Below are 19,469 nucleotides of genomic sequence, written 5' to 3'. Positions count from 1 at the left end.
TTCGAATGAATGAATCGGCAAAAGTATGATGATCAGCCGATCGATAAACCAATTGTATCAAGGAGGTATCGACTGTTTTCCCGCCACTCAAAAGGCATGAACATACTACTAGTACTGTAGCTTGACCGGGAGCTTGACGCGATGCCATACCAGCTAAACAATGGAGCTATTTATAGCGCCACCCATGCCATACAATCACTCACTTCACCACCCTTAAATTTTAGAACAAATTATACTTTAGCGTTATATAAGACCATTTAGTTAATTTTGTGCACCTCGCGCGGACTTCGCGGTTTCATCATCCTTGTTCTTTATGCTATCGAATCATATACCCAGCGCGCGAAATGTGACAGTTACTTTATTTGATTTCACTCCCACTGCTAGTGAAGGTAGGCCCTACTTGTAAGAAATAAATGAATGAATAATATTTTTAGCATCCCAATCCCAATACCGAATGACGGATCCCAATTGTGAAATAGTGATCAGGCATAACGGATAGGCTAGTGTTTATCACATATGATATTAAAACGTTGTTACATTTTTCCTCTCATATAAAGCCAATTTTTCTTAAACAACAGCACCACAACATAATTAAGCTATCTTTGGTCTGTCTGACCATGGAGTAACTGACGTCACAGTTTTCTGCGTCTCTCTCTTCATTTTTAATTTAAGTTTTTGCAAATCTAGCATTCTAGCTTTTAAACACACAGCATTACCTTTTTCAATTGATATTCGGATATTATATGAATTAACCAGAATATAAGACTAAGAGGCCGTACAATAAAAAGCAGGAAATATAGACATAAGCTTATCTTTTATTGTGACTTTCAACAAAGCAGGCCTACCTCGCCACAAGAAGACTCAACAGCAGAGGGAGTGCGCTAATTACCGGTATTGACAAAACTGGCCAATGGAGCAATTCTCCTTAGAGGGGTAAGAGTATTGACGTAATGCTAGTATGTAAATGAGGCCAATATTTTTTTGTGTTGTGTGTGTGACGATCTCCGTGTGTTATGCTACATACACTATAAATAATATAATGAATGTAGGAAAGAAGTCCGCCATATTGAGAAGGAGCCCAATTGCATTGAGAACGAAAACAGAGAAAAAAAAGATCACAACGCGATATCAGGCTCATAATATAGGAAATTTTACACCTGTATGTATCGTTTTACTAGGATAGTAATATGTTGCGTTTGGTGAAATGAAGTTTTGAATTGCATTTTTCGTATCAAAACCAGGGCGGATCCTGTGAAAATACGTCGTAATTTTGAGGAGGGATTCGGGAACGTGGAGGTCGAGTCACGTGGTCCATTAACTTTGGCGATTCAATTTGTTATTGTCTTTGAAACATCGTAAGAACCTTTTGTTTTCAAAGCAGAGTCTGTAATTATCATTGTGATTTATTTTACATCGACAGAGGCTTCTAGGGTTCAATATTAACCTAAAATTGAGGTGCGTTTTCATAATATAAGGATAATATATTTTAAAGGGATCACACCGCGGTAAAGTTTGCAGAAATCACGTGGTGGCCGGGTTTGCAGCTACATTGAAAGGAAGATGATGACAAGATAGTGGGTGTAGGGTCATACAAAATATTGGCATCTGAAAATAGAAGACGTCAACGTTTCCAACAATTTTGTTTAGTGCAATATGCAAACATTTTTAATATGTGAAATGTATAAATAATTAATGAAACCTTAAATTTGTTATTGTTTATATTTTTTGTATGTTTACATCCAAAAAGGCAACCACATTGAGGCTATGGTGCACTGCTGCAATGGCTCCGGCCCTTACTGACGCAGCAGCCCATTCTCGCAGTTGCAAACTGCCCGCCTCGCCAATGAACCCAGAAAACAATAACAGTTTGAGGGCAAATCCAGGAAGTCCATCAGATCCAGGGATTGGGATAGGCCTTGGTGGCAGTGAAGAAATAATCTCGCGTACACTCGCATTGGAAAGCGCGCAAATTATCAAAGGAGCCACTCTTGAGACCTCTTTTCACCGAGTGGTCAATGGAAACGGAAAGCAGAAACATCTGGTTTCTGACAAAAGAATCTCATTGAATGGTAAAAATGGTGGAAGTAAGTTACTTATGACGAACGGAAACTCCCACCATCACACACTTTTGGAAAAAATATCTATTGATCTAACACCATTATCAAAAACAAACACATTTTCAACTAGTTCTATTACAGGAACCAACTTGCTTAAGAAAATTGATTTACCTACCAAAATAAATGGACATTCAAACGGAAATACAACAATGCCGCCAGAAACAACAAACTTAGATAGGCTACAATGTACTAAAAAAGAAGAGAGTATACACCATGAACTAGGAAGGGATAGAGATATTTCCCCAAATACACCAATTCTAGACATTATTAATGATATTGAAAACATGAATACTGAAATGCCCGATAGTATCCATGATGATGTAGATGTCGAAAACAACATTCCAAACCTTTCTACTGGAGAGACAGTAGCTCCAATTGATGTTAAATGCGACACCAATGAGGAAAAAGAAATGAAAATTGATGCAAAAAGAACTGATTCATTGAAAAGACAAAAGAAATTAGAACAACAAGCAATAGTGCTGATTAAACGAATTAGAAGAATACAGTCTCGCCAAATTAGTAGTCATGTGAAAAAACAGATCGGTGATGCTATCGACCATGAACATAAATTAAGGGAAATTGTTAAGGAACCAATTGAGGATGAAACATCTTCTGAAAGATTTCTGGAGAGCAATGCATTAGATACCAAAGTTCAAACAAGACTTTTGCCTGGCAGTAATGGAAGTTTAGTAGGCCTAACTAGCCATGAGGGATCTCCTCATATAACTGAGGAATTTATAAAACCAAAAGCTAGTGATATGCATGTTGTGATTGGGAACTTAAATGCAGATCTTCGGCACTTGGAAAATTCTATTGACTCTGATGCAACAGAAAGTAGTTCAGGGGGTGAAAGTGATGGTGAAAAAGAAGAGGATGATATGAACAAGTCATTACTAAAACTCCATAAAGTACCTTTGTGAGTATTGATTTTTTTAAATATTTTTTACATCATTTCAATCAAATGTACAATACTTTTTTTTTTTTATAATATAACATTTTTTTTAAAATTTACGTACAGCTTATCATGTTTTTTGATATTTTAGTTTGCATATAATTATGATTTAGGTTTTAAATCAATTTTGTTCAATTTTTGTTCTTTTTTTAAGTAAAATGTTAAACATGATATTCACTTGGTGCACATCCTTAGGTACAGCGTCAGTAGATCACCTGTTTAGAAGAGAGGGGGAGGGGTTATGAAGGTCATTAATGTACAGAAAAGATAATACTGATACAGTAGAACATAATTTTCCGCTTCTTAGGGACCATCTTGAATAGGAACATTAAAGTATTCGATAATGAATTACAGAAGAGAGTACTGTAAAGTTCATTGTTTTCAATTTCACATTTTTTTTATTGACATCTTGAAAATATTTAAAGGTCTCTGTAAATATTTGGTATTTTAGATGATCCCTGTTTGTACCTTCCCATCACAAATCTTGAGTATAATCCATTTATTTTTCAAACTCAAAGAAATTCCTTTTGTTATTTTTTTCTTGTGCTAAAATGTTCATAAAATAAAAGACATGAAATACTTATTTAATTGATGCGTTTAGGTCCCCTTTCTAGCAGCAGATTTAGATACCTTTAAATTTATAGTAAATCATTGTTTTCTAGTTTCAAACAAATTTAAATTAAACACAGTAATGAATCACTTTATCTAATGTCCGTGGCAATTTATAGTAAACTTGATGAGCCAATTTGTCCGAGTGTATATTTTTTAAAAGTTGGTTCCCAATATCAGGAGGACCCTTAGTTTAATATTATGGAAACTTATTATTTTCTAAATTGTGTGGTTTCCTGAGTGTACTGTAGGTATGATGCTGACAAAATGATATGTTGTTGAATAGTGAAAGCTAACCCAGTATTCTAGGCATAAATATACAAGCATTTTCTAAGTGGGTCCTATTGTGTCTCTCTGTCTAACTTTGATCTGAGAGGTTGACCCATTAATTACCTTTCTTTAAAAACATAATAATCAGGAATTTTTTCGATGTTATTTATGTATCGAACAACATTTGTTTCTGTTTACTTGCCAAGCCTCTCTAGTCTTACTATCTGCTCCTTCCTATAACCTTCATTTTCTTATATACAGTAAATATTATGGGGATCTTCTCATAATTTTGTGATGTTATTATTCATTGACCAAAATTTATTGATGATCAATACAAGTATCAAAATACGCAACATTATTATAATTACTTTTGATATAATTTCAACATATTTTAGTAAGTAAAGATATTTACCTAGTGTTGTATAAAGTCTGTATAAGATACCAACTTGTAGTGAGATTTATCTTCAATATTTACTTCCTAGATAGCATGCATTCATACATTCCTTGTTTACCTTTTGTTTGTTTTGTTATTTGTTTATTTCCCGCCCCTTTATCAGGATACAACACATTTAATTGTGCTGGTACTGTATATATACACTGTATAGAGACAATTTATAGTTGACTAACACTACTTTAAAAATGTTTGATTTCCTTTTTAGTGTTTTTGTAGATTATTGTAATAAATAATGTTTTGTGATCACACAATATAGTAAGACTAGTGCACAACATTTGTTTTTTTGGCGGGGGGGGGGGGGGGGGGTTAATTTCTTGGCTACAGTATGTACCTAAAATTTGCATATTATGTAAGACTATGTTTATCATTAATCATTGTAAATAGTTCCTGACAAACATAAAAATAAAGTATTCAATTTGAAAAAAAATGAATGGACAAAAAAAATACGGTACCATATGTTTACCTCAAGCAATTGTGATGTAAAAATATTATGCATCAAGTTTATTCAGTCGACTCCGCCTAAGTTGAATCTAGTAAGACTAATAAAAATTTGAGTTATGCGAACTTTGACTTACAGATTTGTAAAAAAAAATGTTAGGCCTAGACCTAGCTAGGTTCACTCACTAGCCGCGCTAAGCCTAGGCTATAGTAGACCCTGTCGCGATCGCGGCCCACACGATGAGCCTTCTTGAATTGAGTTTGATTAGCTAGCTAGGTCTAATAAATGCTTAACCTCCGTTATCGGCAATGAAAAACTGTATTTTCTTTATTGTTTAAGCCGTAAAAATAAGAAAATGTATAATAAATACATTTCGGTTCTTATTCAAAATCGTTATCCATTGTTTATTGCCATCTGTCTAGCACAAAATGGGTACCCACAAAACGCCGCTCCAGTTCTCAACGCTAAAACAAACAACTCTCAGTATACTAGCACGAGTTATAGGCTTGAAAGAACCGATATGGTCCCACATTATCAGCTCTGTTGTTTGTATCGAATTATGTACATTTTATCAGCTTTTTTGTCGCATGATTTGTGACTTTGACTTATTCGATATAAATCACTAAAGAATGTGTGTATTCGGACCGCAAAAAGACGTCGAATTTTGACTTGGACAAATTTGACTTGCAAATAAAAATTACACAGTAATGTATAGGAAAGAATTGGGACTTTCAATATCATAAAAATTTGACTTGATAGCAATTTTCCGACTTGCGTGAATTTGACTCTACCATTTATAATTACATAATAATTCATGCATGCTAGCCGTTCGCCGTAGGTGACTGAAGGTCTCATTTGGCGAAAAGAAATTGGGCATCATTTGCCAAAATGGAGAAAGCAAATTATCACAGTATTAAGGCCTACCCCTAGTCCAGCCCCCAATACACAATAAAGTACAAATATCTCTTACCTAGTAGCTAGCTAAAAATAATCCCGAAAACCTGACGTACAATGTGTGCGTTGCATGGGCTGCTGCATACAACATTAGGCTGGGGCCGGTTCTGCAGCACGTTATATAAGTGGAATGTACCATTTTATTCTGATTTATTATTGTATTATTCATTAACGATTTGAAAGAATACTTAATCATCTAAAATCACAGGTACATTAATTACCTAAGGCGCCTCTCGCCCCCTCGTCGGGGAGCCTAGCCCAACCGTTGGGGTCGGGGAATAGATTACATCTATTATAATATATAGTAAAAATCGTTCCCATTCACTTCATAGCTTTAGCGCCTAGAAAACCGCGACGTTCCATTGACCGTAATGCATTCATTAATGCCAGGGATCTAACTACTAACAATAGGTACGCACTTGTCTGGTGGTACCCCTTTGTACAAATCGTTTAACATTGGGTCCAGATGTGTGATATGTTCCATCCAGGGACCAAAATGTGTACTGTAGTTACTTTCCAGGCGAAGGTTTACGTCTTGTACTGTGTATCGACGTACACTACATTTGCGAAAAAATAGTCATTTTATTGTAGGCCCACTGGTGGCTCATTGCGTAACACCGAAAAATATCATGCAGAGCCAAAAATCATGATTTTGGCCCTCTATCGGCAAAACCTCAAGTAAGCGGTCACCTCCCGAAAGCAGCCACCACGAGGGTGGCCGCTTACGAGAGGTTCAACTGTATTTATAGATAGATCTTGTAACATGATATTTTATAATATAGTGACAACATTAATCGTTACTTATTTTTAAGTCTATAGTATAACGATCACGCACTGCATATTACAGTTTCGCCAAAGAATTGGAAAACATGCTTTACATCCTACATATTAAAAATTTTGAGCTGATCCCCATTTCATTGTCAAAATTTTGCTTAGAAACAAAAATGTACAGTACAGTAATTTATTCAACTTTGAAATATGTCATGGAGAGACATACCCCCCTTTTACATTGCCATAACAAAATGTGCATTTTATCTGGAATTGTGAAACCCTAGTGATAATTTTAACTATGTGGAATTGTCAATGTAAAATGAGTGTTATTACCAACACACTTGTAAGTAATGCAAAATGCATTTAGCATCAATTTCCTGGTTACAAATATACAACAATTTACATTTTTTCCCTGTATTTTATAGAATAACAAGTGTAATCATTTTGATTTAAATTTTGCATAAATATACGTAACCCATGTAATTATTGTGTACCATAACTGAATTAAATGCAAAAAGACAATTTGGACACAACAAGGCCAGGCCCGTAGCCAGGAGGGGTTTTTATGGTTCGGGCGAACCCCCCTTTACAGCAAACCCCCTTAACCGACTGCGAACCCCTATCCCTGACATGCCCAATACCTCACCCTCATCTCCAAAAATCCTCCAAATACGTGCCCCACAGTACAAAAAGTTGTTTGTAAATTGAAAAATTCGTAAACTTCTCTGTATGAGCGTCAACTAGCGATACGTGTCTGTAAATTTCTAAAAGCTGCAAATGAATTGCCGATTTTAACCTGAAAAATAAATGTTTGGTCCCTGCATGTAACATGATATGGACGCGTCTCATAGCGAGCTGGCACACGAACGATTCGTACAAAGGACACCGCCAGACAACTGCGTACCTATAATTGTTTAGATCACTGGCGGTCAGGCAGCATGCATAAAGTATAGCCTTCCGACGTACATCAGTATTTATGTGTGACTATGAAGTATAATGTATCATAGAGGATTATAGTGAATATTAATATTTTACACTATAATATCTATGGTATCAAGTACTGTAGTTCACATTATGGCATCCGATTATTTTTTTTCTAGACCACCAGTCGATACGTACTAGAATGTATCAATATCACCTATTTACATATTTATATTCCTCAACAAATTGCTGTAAATAAATATTATAGATAGAGCTAGCAAATAGCATTTGCCTTCACCCAGTGTGCTTTTTTCGGGGCTGCTCCTAGATGTACGTTCGCATTGAACTTGAACGCAAAACAAAATACGGAGTAAATGATCAAACAATCAGCTGTTCCGCACAGAGCACGCGCATCTAACATACGGCAACAAATAGTTATCGTCCTTTAAATTATCGACATGTTTGAGGAGGAGGAAAAAGGTACGATCTTTTTGTTTATTGGTAGCATGCACTGCTGTACGAGTGTCTTTTCCGGCCATCTAGGGGTGTCATTTAACAAAATTCGCTTCGCATCAGGCCCCACCCTGGGGGTGGGGTTGACCCAAATATTTAGTGTCCGAACCCCCCCCCCCCTTGACAGATCTTGGCTACGGCCCTGAAGGCAGTTAATATAGTTATGAAGTCAATCCTTATATATTTTATGTACATCTCGTGAAAAATACTGTAATTATTATTGTAAATAAAAGAATGGTAATTATATGTAATTTGATGAGGACCCTTTTAATGATACCACCGACTACCTAGCTTGGCAGAGTTTGACAGCCTTGTTCTTGCATTGGGCATTCACATTCATTTTGCCAATTTATCAAAGAAAATATTACCAATACCAACATTCATTAAAAGATAAGATACGGAGTGTTTATTACTTTAAATGAGTAACAACTTAAATACAACTAGTAGTATATAAAAGAACATGTTTTTAAAGATAATTTACAAATTTATTAACGACGTTTAGAAAAGGTAAATTAGGTATACAAATATCTAAATAAAGACCTTTTATTTGTTTTTTATCTAGTCTGAGTGGTTTTAATTACTGTTGTATGCTAATAGATTGTTTTATGAGCTAGTCTCAATTCATAAGTTAGGGATCACATTCAACTTGCTTTAATCTAGTGTTGAAGGCACTAGTGTCTTTGTTCTATGTTTAAACATCAAACTTCTATGTAACAACATTAAATACAGGACTTGTGATATAAAAATATCAGGTGAGCTATAAATCACACTTGTTCGGTGATTTTATTTTGGGCGAGACCTGTTCCCAATGAGAACAGTGAAAGTTCCCTAAACAATTTTCAGGAAATTGTATAAATATTTCAGGAAATTGTATAAATATGGTGTGTGGATGGGATGTAGTGGGTGTATTTTCCAAAATTATTTCTTCACCTTTTTGAATTAAATTTTAAAAATCATGTTTACTTTATTAATACATTATTTTATGTAAATGATCTGCACTGTATAAACAAAAAGAGCTTTTTCCAATATTTGAGGAAAGAAAATAAAAACTTTCTAGTATGCATATTTTTCAATTTAATCAAAATATGATTAATGCTATGTTCAATGCAGTTTCATTGAGATTTTATTTGGGATAATGATATGGGTATTTTATTCAAATTTTTCCTTTAGAATTAATTTGTCTTTATAGTAACACACTAAATTTACTTTGTTGCTACCAACTATTGACTGCTAATTTAAATATGAATGTAACTGTTCACCTGCACCACCTACTCAAAGAACCATTACAGTAAGGGACGGTCTCAACAAATCATTTCTAATTTTGTTAATATTCTAATCCCTGATGAACTTGGTGGAATTAGTACATTCATTAGTATTATTCATTACAAGATAACGGAATCAATTTTGTACTGTGTTGAAAATACTTTTAATTGCAGACATTTCAAGATGAAACCTCATTTCTCAAGTAGATCATGGAATCTTACTCAGACTGAGACTATTATATTCCTGTTATTATAATGAATGTATATATTCTACTAATATTAATAATGACAAAATTAACTTGACCATATTTCACTTCTTTATTGTAGACATAAAAGATCGTTATGGCGGTGGGCAAAAGCAAGATCAGCTATAGCAAGTCGATGGACATGGTTACAAGCACAAGTATCGGATTTAGAATATCGTATTAGACAGCAAAATGATATTCATAGACAGATTCGTTCCACAAAAGGTGCTGTAACACTCGGTGAACCGCCATCTGCCGAAGAAATTCTTCGAATTAAGACTGTAAACAGTAATTACAGATCTGGTAAAAAGCTTTCACCGATTGAAGCGAAAATTGCCAGATTAGAAGGCAAGAATGAACTGTCCCCTTCCAACATCTCAATGTTGCTATGTAATGTTGATAAACAAAGTGCAAAATTACAAAAATCTTTTCAAAACTGTGTATCGCCAATTTTAGGAACACCAACACCGCACCAACATGCAACCAATGGCGGTGGAGATAAGATTCATCCAAATCGAACTACTACCATAAATGGAACAAAAACAAACCTAGAAACGCCTAACAATCAGCATAAACGAATAAGATTAGAATCAAATACTCCTAGTCCAACATCATTTTCAGTGCAAATACAGACGACCGAGGAAAAATATTGTGCCAGGACGAGGCCGGTAAAATACTACCGAAAAAGGCGCATTGTTAGATCAGGTGGCATGCATTATTTGAGTCGGAAAGCTGCAAAACGATCAACTGTAAAATGTAAATGTTGTCAGCCGCAGATGCCATGTGTAATGTGTGGAGGCCGGTATAATAATTTAAAGCCATTAGATACAAACTTTATGCCTGAGAAAGAGAGGTTATCATTACTTGATTACTCATACCACCCTGTCCTGTCCTTCAAAAAAGGTAAGAGAAAAACTTTTGTTTGGGTTATTTTTTTAATTTTTTTAAAAAGAAATTATGAATAATTGTCGAAAATATTGTTTCTAAATTCAATGTTTTCCCCAGGATTGATCTTTTTCCCCCTCTTTTTTTTCCTATCAATCATTAGTCACAAATTGCAATCCACCATCAATTAGAATTAGATGTAATTAACAATAACATAACAATGCGACACAGGCAGGGTTTTCACTTTGGTGACTTGATATGTTGATGTTAAAACAAGTAAAATTCAATTATGTTTGCCTTGTTTCGGTCTTGTGGATTTTCATTCCCATTGGATTTTAAAGCATGATATTGTAACACAAAATGGAATACACATGAGGACATTCTCTCTAGTACCTACCTAGGTTAAATGCTAAATTTCTCCAACAATAATGTTGTATGTCGGTCTTCGGTTATTTTAATAAAAACAATAGGGAGATTTCGCAACCTTACGAATACGAAAACGGATACGTCACACATTTGTGAAACCTTTGAGCTGATCCCTATTTCATATTCGTAAAGCGTATTCGTGTTGACGAATATCACCAGTCATATTCGTAACTAAAAACGAGTATAGTTTTTGATCTATTTTGCACATTTTGCATTTGAATCAGGAATGATTCATGATTATAATATAATTATACTTTTATTGAAAGTAATTTACTAAAGTAATTTACTAAAATACCAGTTCAATTTTGATAAATAGCAGTTTTTAAAGTCCTCACTCGATTTGATGTTGATCGCCGTTACGCTAGGCCTAGGCAGCCAAGCACCAAGCAACACGTACCTGCGATTCGCTCAAATTTACCGCAGTCATATTTTGGACGTGTGCGTGACGTATCCGTTTTCGTTATCGTATTCGTAAGATTGCGAAAACTCCCTAATATTCCAATCGACCTTTATTCATTTCACAAGTTAACATTGACTTGATTTTACTATGTAATGTAAGTGATTATTTCTTATTGATAGAAGTCAAGAACTTTGTACCTTATTTGCCAAAAGCCTCTAGAGATTTTTCTAGACTACATGCTTTTTTATCTTACAACCCTTAATACTAGGCACAGACACACATTTGTTGAAACTCGTTGTGATACCAAACACAATCTCAGTCCCGTTCCATATTTGATTAGATTTTAAATGAATAGTTTGTAATTTTTGCCTTTTAATGTAGTTTTACTCTTTCTTCATATGTATTTTGATGTTCAATTATCAGTAATTTTAACCAGTTTTATACATATTTTGTAAATTGAAACGCAATTCAGCATTTTTGCTGCCATGTTTTAATCTTTTTGTTTTAGGGATAAATACCAATATGAATATAGTACCAGTGTAGTGGTCAGATATTTTTAGTTCTGGTCAAGCCTACAACTACCAATTGTGGGAAGACCCCTAAATTATATAACTTGAATGTATGAAGATTGAAATTGTTTACAACAGTTGATTGCAACAGTTTAAAAAGGACTATTTTTAAATTAGATATAAAATTAAATTCTAATTGGAAAACAAATTGCTGCCATTTTTGTGAAAGAAAAGTTCACACTAGTTTGGTGATGAGATATTAATTAATGGCAAATGACTTAAAGCATGAATGAAGATTTTTTTTATCTATTAATTAAATAATTGGCATAGGATAATTCATATATTTCGGTGTGGATCTTGCGTTACCCTGAAGACATATATGTTGTATAATATTAACTGCGATGATGGACCACTCTTTGTGCATTGTGTTATTCTCCCACCTTTCACTATATTGATTACATCCTGGCAACAAATTATCAACACAATTTGAGTTGAACTTGTCCATTTATTGACTTATCCTATTTGATGGAATGTTTGTGTTTAATGTGAAAGTAATTGGTGTGAACAACTGCTATCAAAACAATGTAACAGGTTAAATACATTAAAATGACACTTTGCATATAAACTAAATAAAAATTTAAATAATATTGCTATATTATCTTTCCCATCTAAAGAAACCTTAGAATTTGTTTTTAAAACAACCAAATATCAGTTTTATGAATTCATGTCTGAGGTTACAACTTGTTGGTCAAATTTATAACAAAATACCCGATGCCAGTAAATTTAGGGTATGCTCAGACTCACCGCGTTAAGGTAACGTTATCTATGTAAGGTGTACAGTAATCCATAAGACACAATGATCAACATTACAATGCCTTGCATCAAAACACTATGATCAGAACTATGTATACATTCATGACAATGCATAAAAGTTGACATCATGAAGTTGTTTTTTAGGTTTTTTTTATTTATATAATGTTAATTCAAATATACTGATTTGTTCTTACTACTTGCAGAATTGCATTATAATTCAAAATAATTTAGAACATAATTATTACACGGACAATTATCTGATTAATTGATTTAATTTATGAAAAGATCTTATCACTGATGCCAACTGTACTGTTCTTTAAAATTGAAAACTTGAAAATACATTTAACGTAGCTATTTCGTCGTAAACTAGGGTAGTACAGGTATGTAGTTGTATTCGTGTCTTTTCATTGGTTTAGGGTTAAAATCACTGATGCATCACTGGATTATTAAATGTGTACCCTCTCCTGCTAGGGTTATTAACTATCTAACGCTAATCCTAGTTCAGACACAAAAATATGTATTCCGCTTACATATGCTACCTTAATGCAGTGAGTCTGAACATACCCTTATATTTAGAATATATCATCTTTTTGAAATTATTTTTGAAACAATAATAGTAGCCTACCTGGAAAAACTGACAATAGGCAAGACATCCATTAAAGGAACTATTGAATACTAAATATTATTATTACACGAGTCTTACTTACAGTATTACACGATTTGTAAGGGTACAATAATTAATATGTTTTTAAATTGAATCTTAATGAAAGTGAAATTGTTTAACTATAAATAATATCTTTTGGAAGTGATTATCACCTTGAAACAATAATAATAATAATAATAATGATTTATTTTAATAGAATATATTTCTTCTGTTTTATTTGTAGATGTTCCTGCTACAGTACGATTAGAAAACTTAATCACTAATGGTGACTGGCAGCGAAGGTCCAACAACAAAACACAAAATAGGAAGTATGTAACGTTTATTAATATCACACATGCTTTTTAAAAATAACATGAAAACAAAGAATGGTTGTACTTCTTATAGTTATAGTGTATAGTACTGGGCTCGCACTGGCCGATCGCCAAGTCGCCATGGGCGAAAACGTTTGTAGATTGGCGAAAAATAAAACGGCTACTTTAGCCATTTTGGCGATGACATATGATAAAATAGATAATTAAATAATCATTTTGGCGAAAGCATAAAGTCCAACTAAAAGGTTCTTTTGTCGATCTCCAAGCATTTATTTTGTTCGTTATCACGTTGTTTACTTCAAGCTCCATTTTTCGTCAACTTGTTTCGTTGTACCAGGCGTCTCTTTGGTATTTCAAAAAGATGGAGATAGCAGAGGTAGACTGCACAGAGAGACAGACGTTACACGACACATGGATGATGAAGTCTACCCAAACTATCACGTGTTTTGCGCTGCACAAACGATCGACTACGTAGCCGACGGTCGGCTAATTACCGGGATTGTCTATTTTTCGATAGGGGTGTACTTTTCAGATTAAAAAGAAACATTATAGTATCTTGGATGAATGACGTCTTAATCTTATCGAAATCAAAAATGTATGCGTTATGCATTTTAGAGTCTTTCAATTTAATGTAGGTTCATATTTTACCCTTAATAAACTTCCCTCGTGCGTCAGTGTAAACAAATAAACATGCGGGAAATGGTAGAGTCCAACGGGGATTTAGCTAAACACACACGTGTGCATCTGAGCGGGGCCGGTCGCCGGCTTCTGCGTTGTTGTTGTGTAAATAAATAATAATCGGAATAAATTTCTCGCCCTGACAGAAACGCTTCGGCGCAGCCTTGAAGGATGGAAAGACGTGTACTCTGTGCTTTGGCCTATATTATCTTGCGTTTAACAACGATATGAGTGTTCGTTTGCTAGGAATTTTCCTCAATATTTTTAGCATACGATATACAGTACCGTTGCGTTGTTGTACATAATTTTGTAGGCCTAGGCCGGCGGTTCTGCACTTTCGCACCTCTTGAGCATACCCAATTTAAAAACATTAACCCGCTGCGCGGCGGTGATTCTAGGACACGATTTTCGCCTGGTACGCCATGGAAGCCGTCGCACGCAAACATGACCAGCCAAGCGTAAAAAACAAAAGTAACATAGTGTTCAGGGGATTTCAGAAAACTGTAAAATGTTTGTTATTAAATTGATAACTGTATGAATGCTGTGTGATTAAAAACAATTTGAACAATTGTTTTGATCATGTAAAAAAAATACAAAAAAAATATTTTTTTTTTAAATCATACAGTGATTTAGGCATGGTTCTTTATCTCAATGCCTTACAAAAATGTTCAGGGAACAGTGTATAGACCTGTTGACATAGATATATTGATTAAAATGTTTTTTCAAAAATTTTAAATGTTGGCTATAAACCGATTCATTTGGCTAAATAAAAAAATTTGACTTTAGCCATTTTGGCTATAGATAAACTGATTTGACTAAAAAAAATATTTTGACTTTCGCCAAATGGCTAAACAAAATGAAATGTTAGTGCTACTCCAGTAGTATGAAGGTGGCAAGCCAATCCACCAATCATGCTTTGTATTAACAACAAAATTGGTACCATATTCAACTATTTCTCTATTTCAAATTTAATTTGTATAGAATTATATATTGCCTAAACAAAAAGAATTCTTATCAGTAAGGAAAAACTATTCTTATAAAATAGATTGTGAATGCATAGAACTATTCAACTAAGTAACTATAGAGGGCTCACTATAGTTATTCAATCTAATCAAATCTACACTAGGCTTTTTCCATTTTTGTTTTTTTCCCTGTTCTTATTATATTTTGTTTTTTAAACATATATTTTCTCCCTGATGTTCCATAATAGTTATTCAATCTTCATTTTTCATGTTTTTGGGCCCGACAATACATCTTTATCAAGTGTATTTCCTATTAATAATTTTTAAGTTGACATTCATAAAGGTTAGTTATAGGACCAAGTCAATTACTTTTGTTAATATCTTGCATCACAATGTTGTCAGTATGGATCACCTGAGTTCAAATCTAGTGTAGCTTACTGTGTTGTAATATTATTAATGAATTTGTTTTTATTGTAGGAAATCTCGGTTGTCAAGTAGAGATAAAAAGGCAAAGCGAAAACTGTCTAAAACCTCATCTTTTCTGTTTGCATCAAGTAAGTAACAACTGTAAAAATGTGGTTAATCTACCAAAAATGTATCATAATTTATCTTTATACCAAAAATGTTGTGTATACGCTTTTTAAAATGGTAAAATTAAAATAAATTTCATTCTATCTAGTAGATCAGGTTATACCAAATTGATTAGAATGAACTTTGTCATATTACTAAAACTAAATGTTATTTACTGGTAGAATTGCGTGAACTAAAGCAACTGAAAAAAGAAAGCAAGATCTTATCCCGTTCACATTCACAACCAACAACTCCAAAGGGCTTGCTAGATATATCACGGCAATGTCGTACCGACATAAAAAACAAACGGGCAGCAGCACAGTTAGCTATTGGTAAGTATCGCCAAGACAAGACATGCTTAATATATGCTTCATATAATGACAGCCTTGTGTACAATTCAAAGAGCTAGATTTTTGTTAATATATATATGATGTATGGATTCGAAATAAACGCAAACAAACAATGCTAAAAAGTTCATTCATTTCATCATTGCAAAACAAAACCATACCCTCTGATATCTGGATGTTCCTTTGGTGGTGCTGAAATCACCCTGTGCCTACCACACTCGCATCCACACAATTATAAGAAAATACAACATTAATTAATAAAACATTTTCTCTTGTGTGTAGCTGCTTTAAAGAAACGGGCACGTAGTCTTTCACTGACGGATATAAACTGTAAAACGCCCTCTGGAACAAACACGCCAACAACTGATGGACAAGGATTGAACACATTATTTAACTCCATGCCAACAAACTCGCTTAACTCAATGAGACGCAAGTTTAATCCTAATGATGCGTACGATATTGATAACATTGTCATTCCTTACTCCATCTTGGCTTCAACACGTGTTGAAAAACTACAATACAAAGAGATTGTGACCCCAAAATGGAGACTGGTTACAGAGGATGAAGTATCAAAGAGAAATAGTCTTTTACAAACAGCAGATGATTTATCAGATGAGGTATGTAAGAACAAAACTGGTCAGCTTGGGGAAAAACAAAAAAAAACAATTTTTATAATAATGTAATTGTCATTAAATCAATAATTTATGCAAATGTATGTTCATTTGGTAGTTTGCAGAAAAGTTTTCTACATTATGCAAACATATATTATATGTCTAAACAGAGTTGTATATTATAATTATGTACATTAATGGTAAGTGCAGAATATAAATAATTCTGGAAAATTAAAGTTCTCCTCTTATTTCTCATATTTATTTAAATGCAACTCCCAATAATATTAATGTATAATGGAAATCTAAATTGTGTGTTTATCGATCAATCTATCAATCAACAAATTTGTGTTTATGTTACAGGATGAAAAGCAAACTTTTGAAGCCATCCAATTGAGACACAACAAATCAGAAGTCCTGGAGAAGTCGCTGTACATTAGAGCTTTGACAGATCTTTCACATAGTAATATGAAGAGAAATCATTCACGAAGATCGCGTACAATTAGTGCAACAACACCAGATTCATTGCCGCCAGTCTCACCAGACTTAAACAGCAGTGAAATACAGATGTCAGATGGTCTTAATACAACTTTTGCAGTTGCTTCACTCCCAACAAGTACATCTGTGACACCCTCACCATCGCCTATCACTGTTCCTGATGCATGTGCGACAATGGAGAGAAGTACACGTCGTATTTCAAACAATAGTGAAAGCACTGTAGACTTGGAAGAGGAGATATTGATGGTAGACCCGTGGCCATTACGAACTTTTCCACTTACAGAGGAAGAGACTAAAGACCTAGAAGAGATTCCTGGTGCATACCAAGAATTGGATTTTGGCAAATCTAGTGGGGTTTCTACGCCAAAGAGCACTGTTACATTGAGTCGGTCAGGCTCTCGATCAGAACTCAGCTCAGATGCTGAAGATAATCCAAATGAAGATCCTAATGATCCTGAGTGGACAGTGGTAATGAAGCAGAAAAAGGTTGAGGTTACACCTAAGGGCTCTATTGTCCTTAAGCTTGCAAGACGATGAAAGTGCAAAAGTTGACGAATGAAAAACAGAATGTGCTGGCTCTTGATGAAGATCTGCAAGAGCAAAAAGCAAACTCTCCCAGAAGGTGTAAGCTAGTATGTGCGAGTAAAAACGAAGAGAGTAGTTTCAAGAGTCAACTTCCACTAGATATGCAAGCTCAAGAAATGATAATTGCCAATTAGTGGTGAAACCCTCTCAAGTAGTTAGCATGTATACTCAGAATTCACTCTCTTGAGTCTTGAGAATGCATGTGATAAATGTAGCTCTAGGAATGGAAAACTAGCTTTTTTACATCGTGTACATACGTGTTTGTCAAATTTAAAATTGGAAACAAATCATTGAGAAGCTATTGTATTATCACACATGAAGTCCTCGCCTGTTATTGCTAAATTACATCTTGCACTCCATCACACGGCACACTTAATTAGTTAAATAGTACCAACAAAAAAATTAAAATTAAAAATTTGACTAAAACGCTTTTACATAATGTTTTGCTTACAAAGATCGTATTAGCTTGCCGTTGAGCATTAGGACTGTAATTGTTCCCTATCCCAATAAAAGATTGTATAACTATATATAATATTTTACAGGTTTTCCAGAGTAGCAGTATGAAAAAGGGATGTTATTTTTTTATTTTTATGTTCTTATGTGTTACATTAACACATTTATTAATTTGTGTTTACTGTTATCAAACATTGTTTTTGCCCAGGTACCGTTTAAGCAAAAGAATGAAAAAAAAGAAAGAAAAAATTAAATCCAAAAACATGCATGTTTAGATTTTGTTTTATATTTCAATCATTATAGACTAGGTGTCTAGCCCATATTTTGCCCTGTGTGTATATAGATTTATAAATATCTATTTGTTATCTTTACACAGCTTACCGCTGAGATTTGATTATATAATGATATATACATTTTTTTCCCTTCAAAATGATTTCATTTGAATTGTCTAAATTAGTCGTGTCAAAAACAATTTATCAATCTAACTATATTTACAAAATTCTACTTTTATACAATCTGTTCTGAAATATTTTGATGGTAAATATAGAATTAGTTGAACTGGGTGACTAAATAACAAGTCAACTTTATTTCTTGGTTTGTATACTCTTTTGTTTGTGTTGATATAAAATACTTTGACGAGATATAAATATATATATATATAAATAAGGTATATCTATATTACTTGTTTACCATTAGACATAATTAGGTTCATTCATTCTGTTTGCTAATGAAAACGTTTAGCTTTGATAAATAAAGCGTTCCTAATATGACGAGCCGTAATACTGTACTTGTAAATATTGCTTCAATGCGGCGTGTCTAGTAAGAAGTTGCAGACACAGATTGTTCTTCTACTATCAATGAAATAGCTTGTTTGCTATTTATATGTAGCATAATATTGTGGGTACAGGCAAAATTATATGTAACTAAAATAGCCATTGTTTATAATAGTCATTGCTTGTCTGATAATTCCTTTAAAAATTGAAAGAAAAAAAATAATTGATGTTAAGATAAATGAATACAGATGAGGTGAAATTAACTCTGTATGATGTTTTGCTTCGTTTTTAAAAAATATGACATTGCACGTTGAATAGAGAGATTCATTTGATCATGCATCTTTTATTTCGCTCCTCCTCGGTGACAAATTGTTGATTGTACATAGGTGACATTTTTTTGTAGGTTGTTCAGTTGGTTTGTTATCTTTGTAGTGAGTAGAAAGCTAACATACATACAAACACACAATTTATCTAATGTAC

The 19,469-nt window shown here is 33.8% G+C and overlaps 1 protein-coding gene across 2 annotated transcripts; it reads left to right on the top strand.

Annotated features, from left to right (window-relative positions):
* The first annotated feature begins 1,047 nt into the window (after positions 1 to 1,047).
* LOC140040677 (KAT8 regulatory NSL complex subunit 1-like) lies at positions 1,048 to 18,490 on the top strand. Of its 2 annotated transcripts, XM_072086782.1 has the most exons (8): positions 1,048 to 1,355; positions 1,748 to 3,033; positions 9,590 to 10,410; positions 13,428 to 13,512; positions 15,633 to 15,709; positions 15,908 to 16,057; positions 16,355 to 16,689; positions 17,044 to 18,490. In XM_072086782.1, exons 2-8 carry the CDS (start codon positions 1,781 to 1,783, stop codon positions 17,713 to 17,715), a joined length of 3,393 nt encoding a protein of 1,130 aa, XP_071942883.1. In that variant the 5' UTR covers positions 1,048 to 1,355; positions 1,748 to 1,780; the 3' UTR covers positions 17,716 to 18,490. The 2 variants fall into 2 exon arrangements, with proteins under 2 accessions (XP_071942883.1, XP_071942882.1); XM_072086781.1 differs by having other exon boundaries at positions 1,048 to 3,033.
* Positions 18,491 to 19,469: the final 979 nt, after the last annotated feature.

This window comes from Antedon mediterranea, chromosome 2 (assembly GCF_964355755.1).
Source record: "Antedon mediterranea chromosome 2, ecAntMedi1.1, whole genome shotgun sequence".
NCBI lineage: Eukaryota > Metazoa > Echinodermata > Crinoidea > Comatulida > Antedonidae > Antedon > Antedon mediterranea.
This window is presented reverse-complemented; position numbering and strand designations above follow the sequence as displayed.

Excerpts from the sequence above, each read along its gene's own strand:
- LOC140040677 (XM_072086781.1), top strand. The coding sequence starts at position 1,730 with ATGTTTACATCCAAAAAGGCAACCACATTGAGGCTATGGTGCACTGCT. Across the intron at positions 10,411-13,427 it reads TGTCCTGTCCTTCAAAAAAG|ATGTTCCTGCTACAGTACGA; the intron begins GTAAGAGAAAAA and ends TTTTATTTGTAG. Across the intron at positions 15,710-15,907 it reads ATCTTTTCTGTTTGCATCAA|AATTGCGTGAACTAAAGCAA; the intron begins GTAAGTAACAAC and ends ATTTACTGGTAG.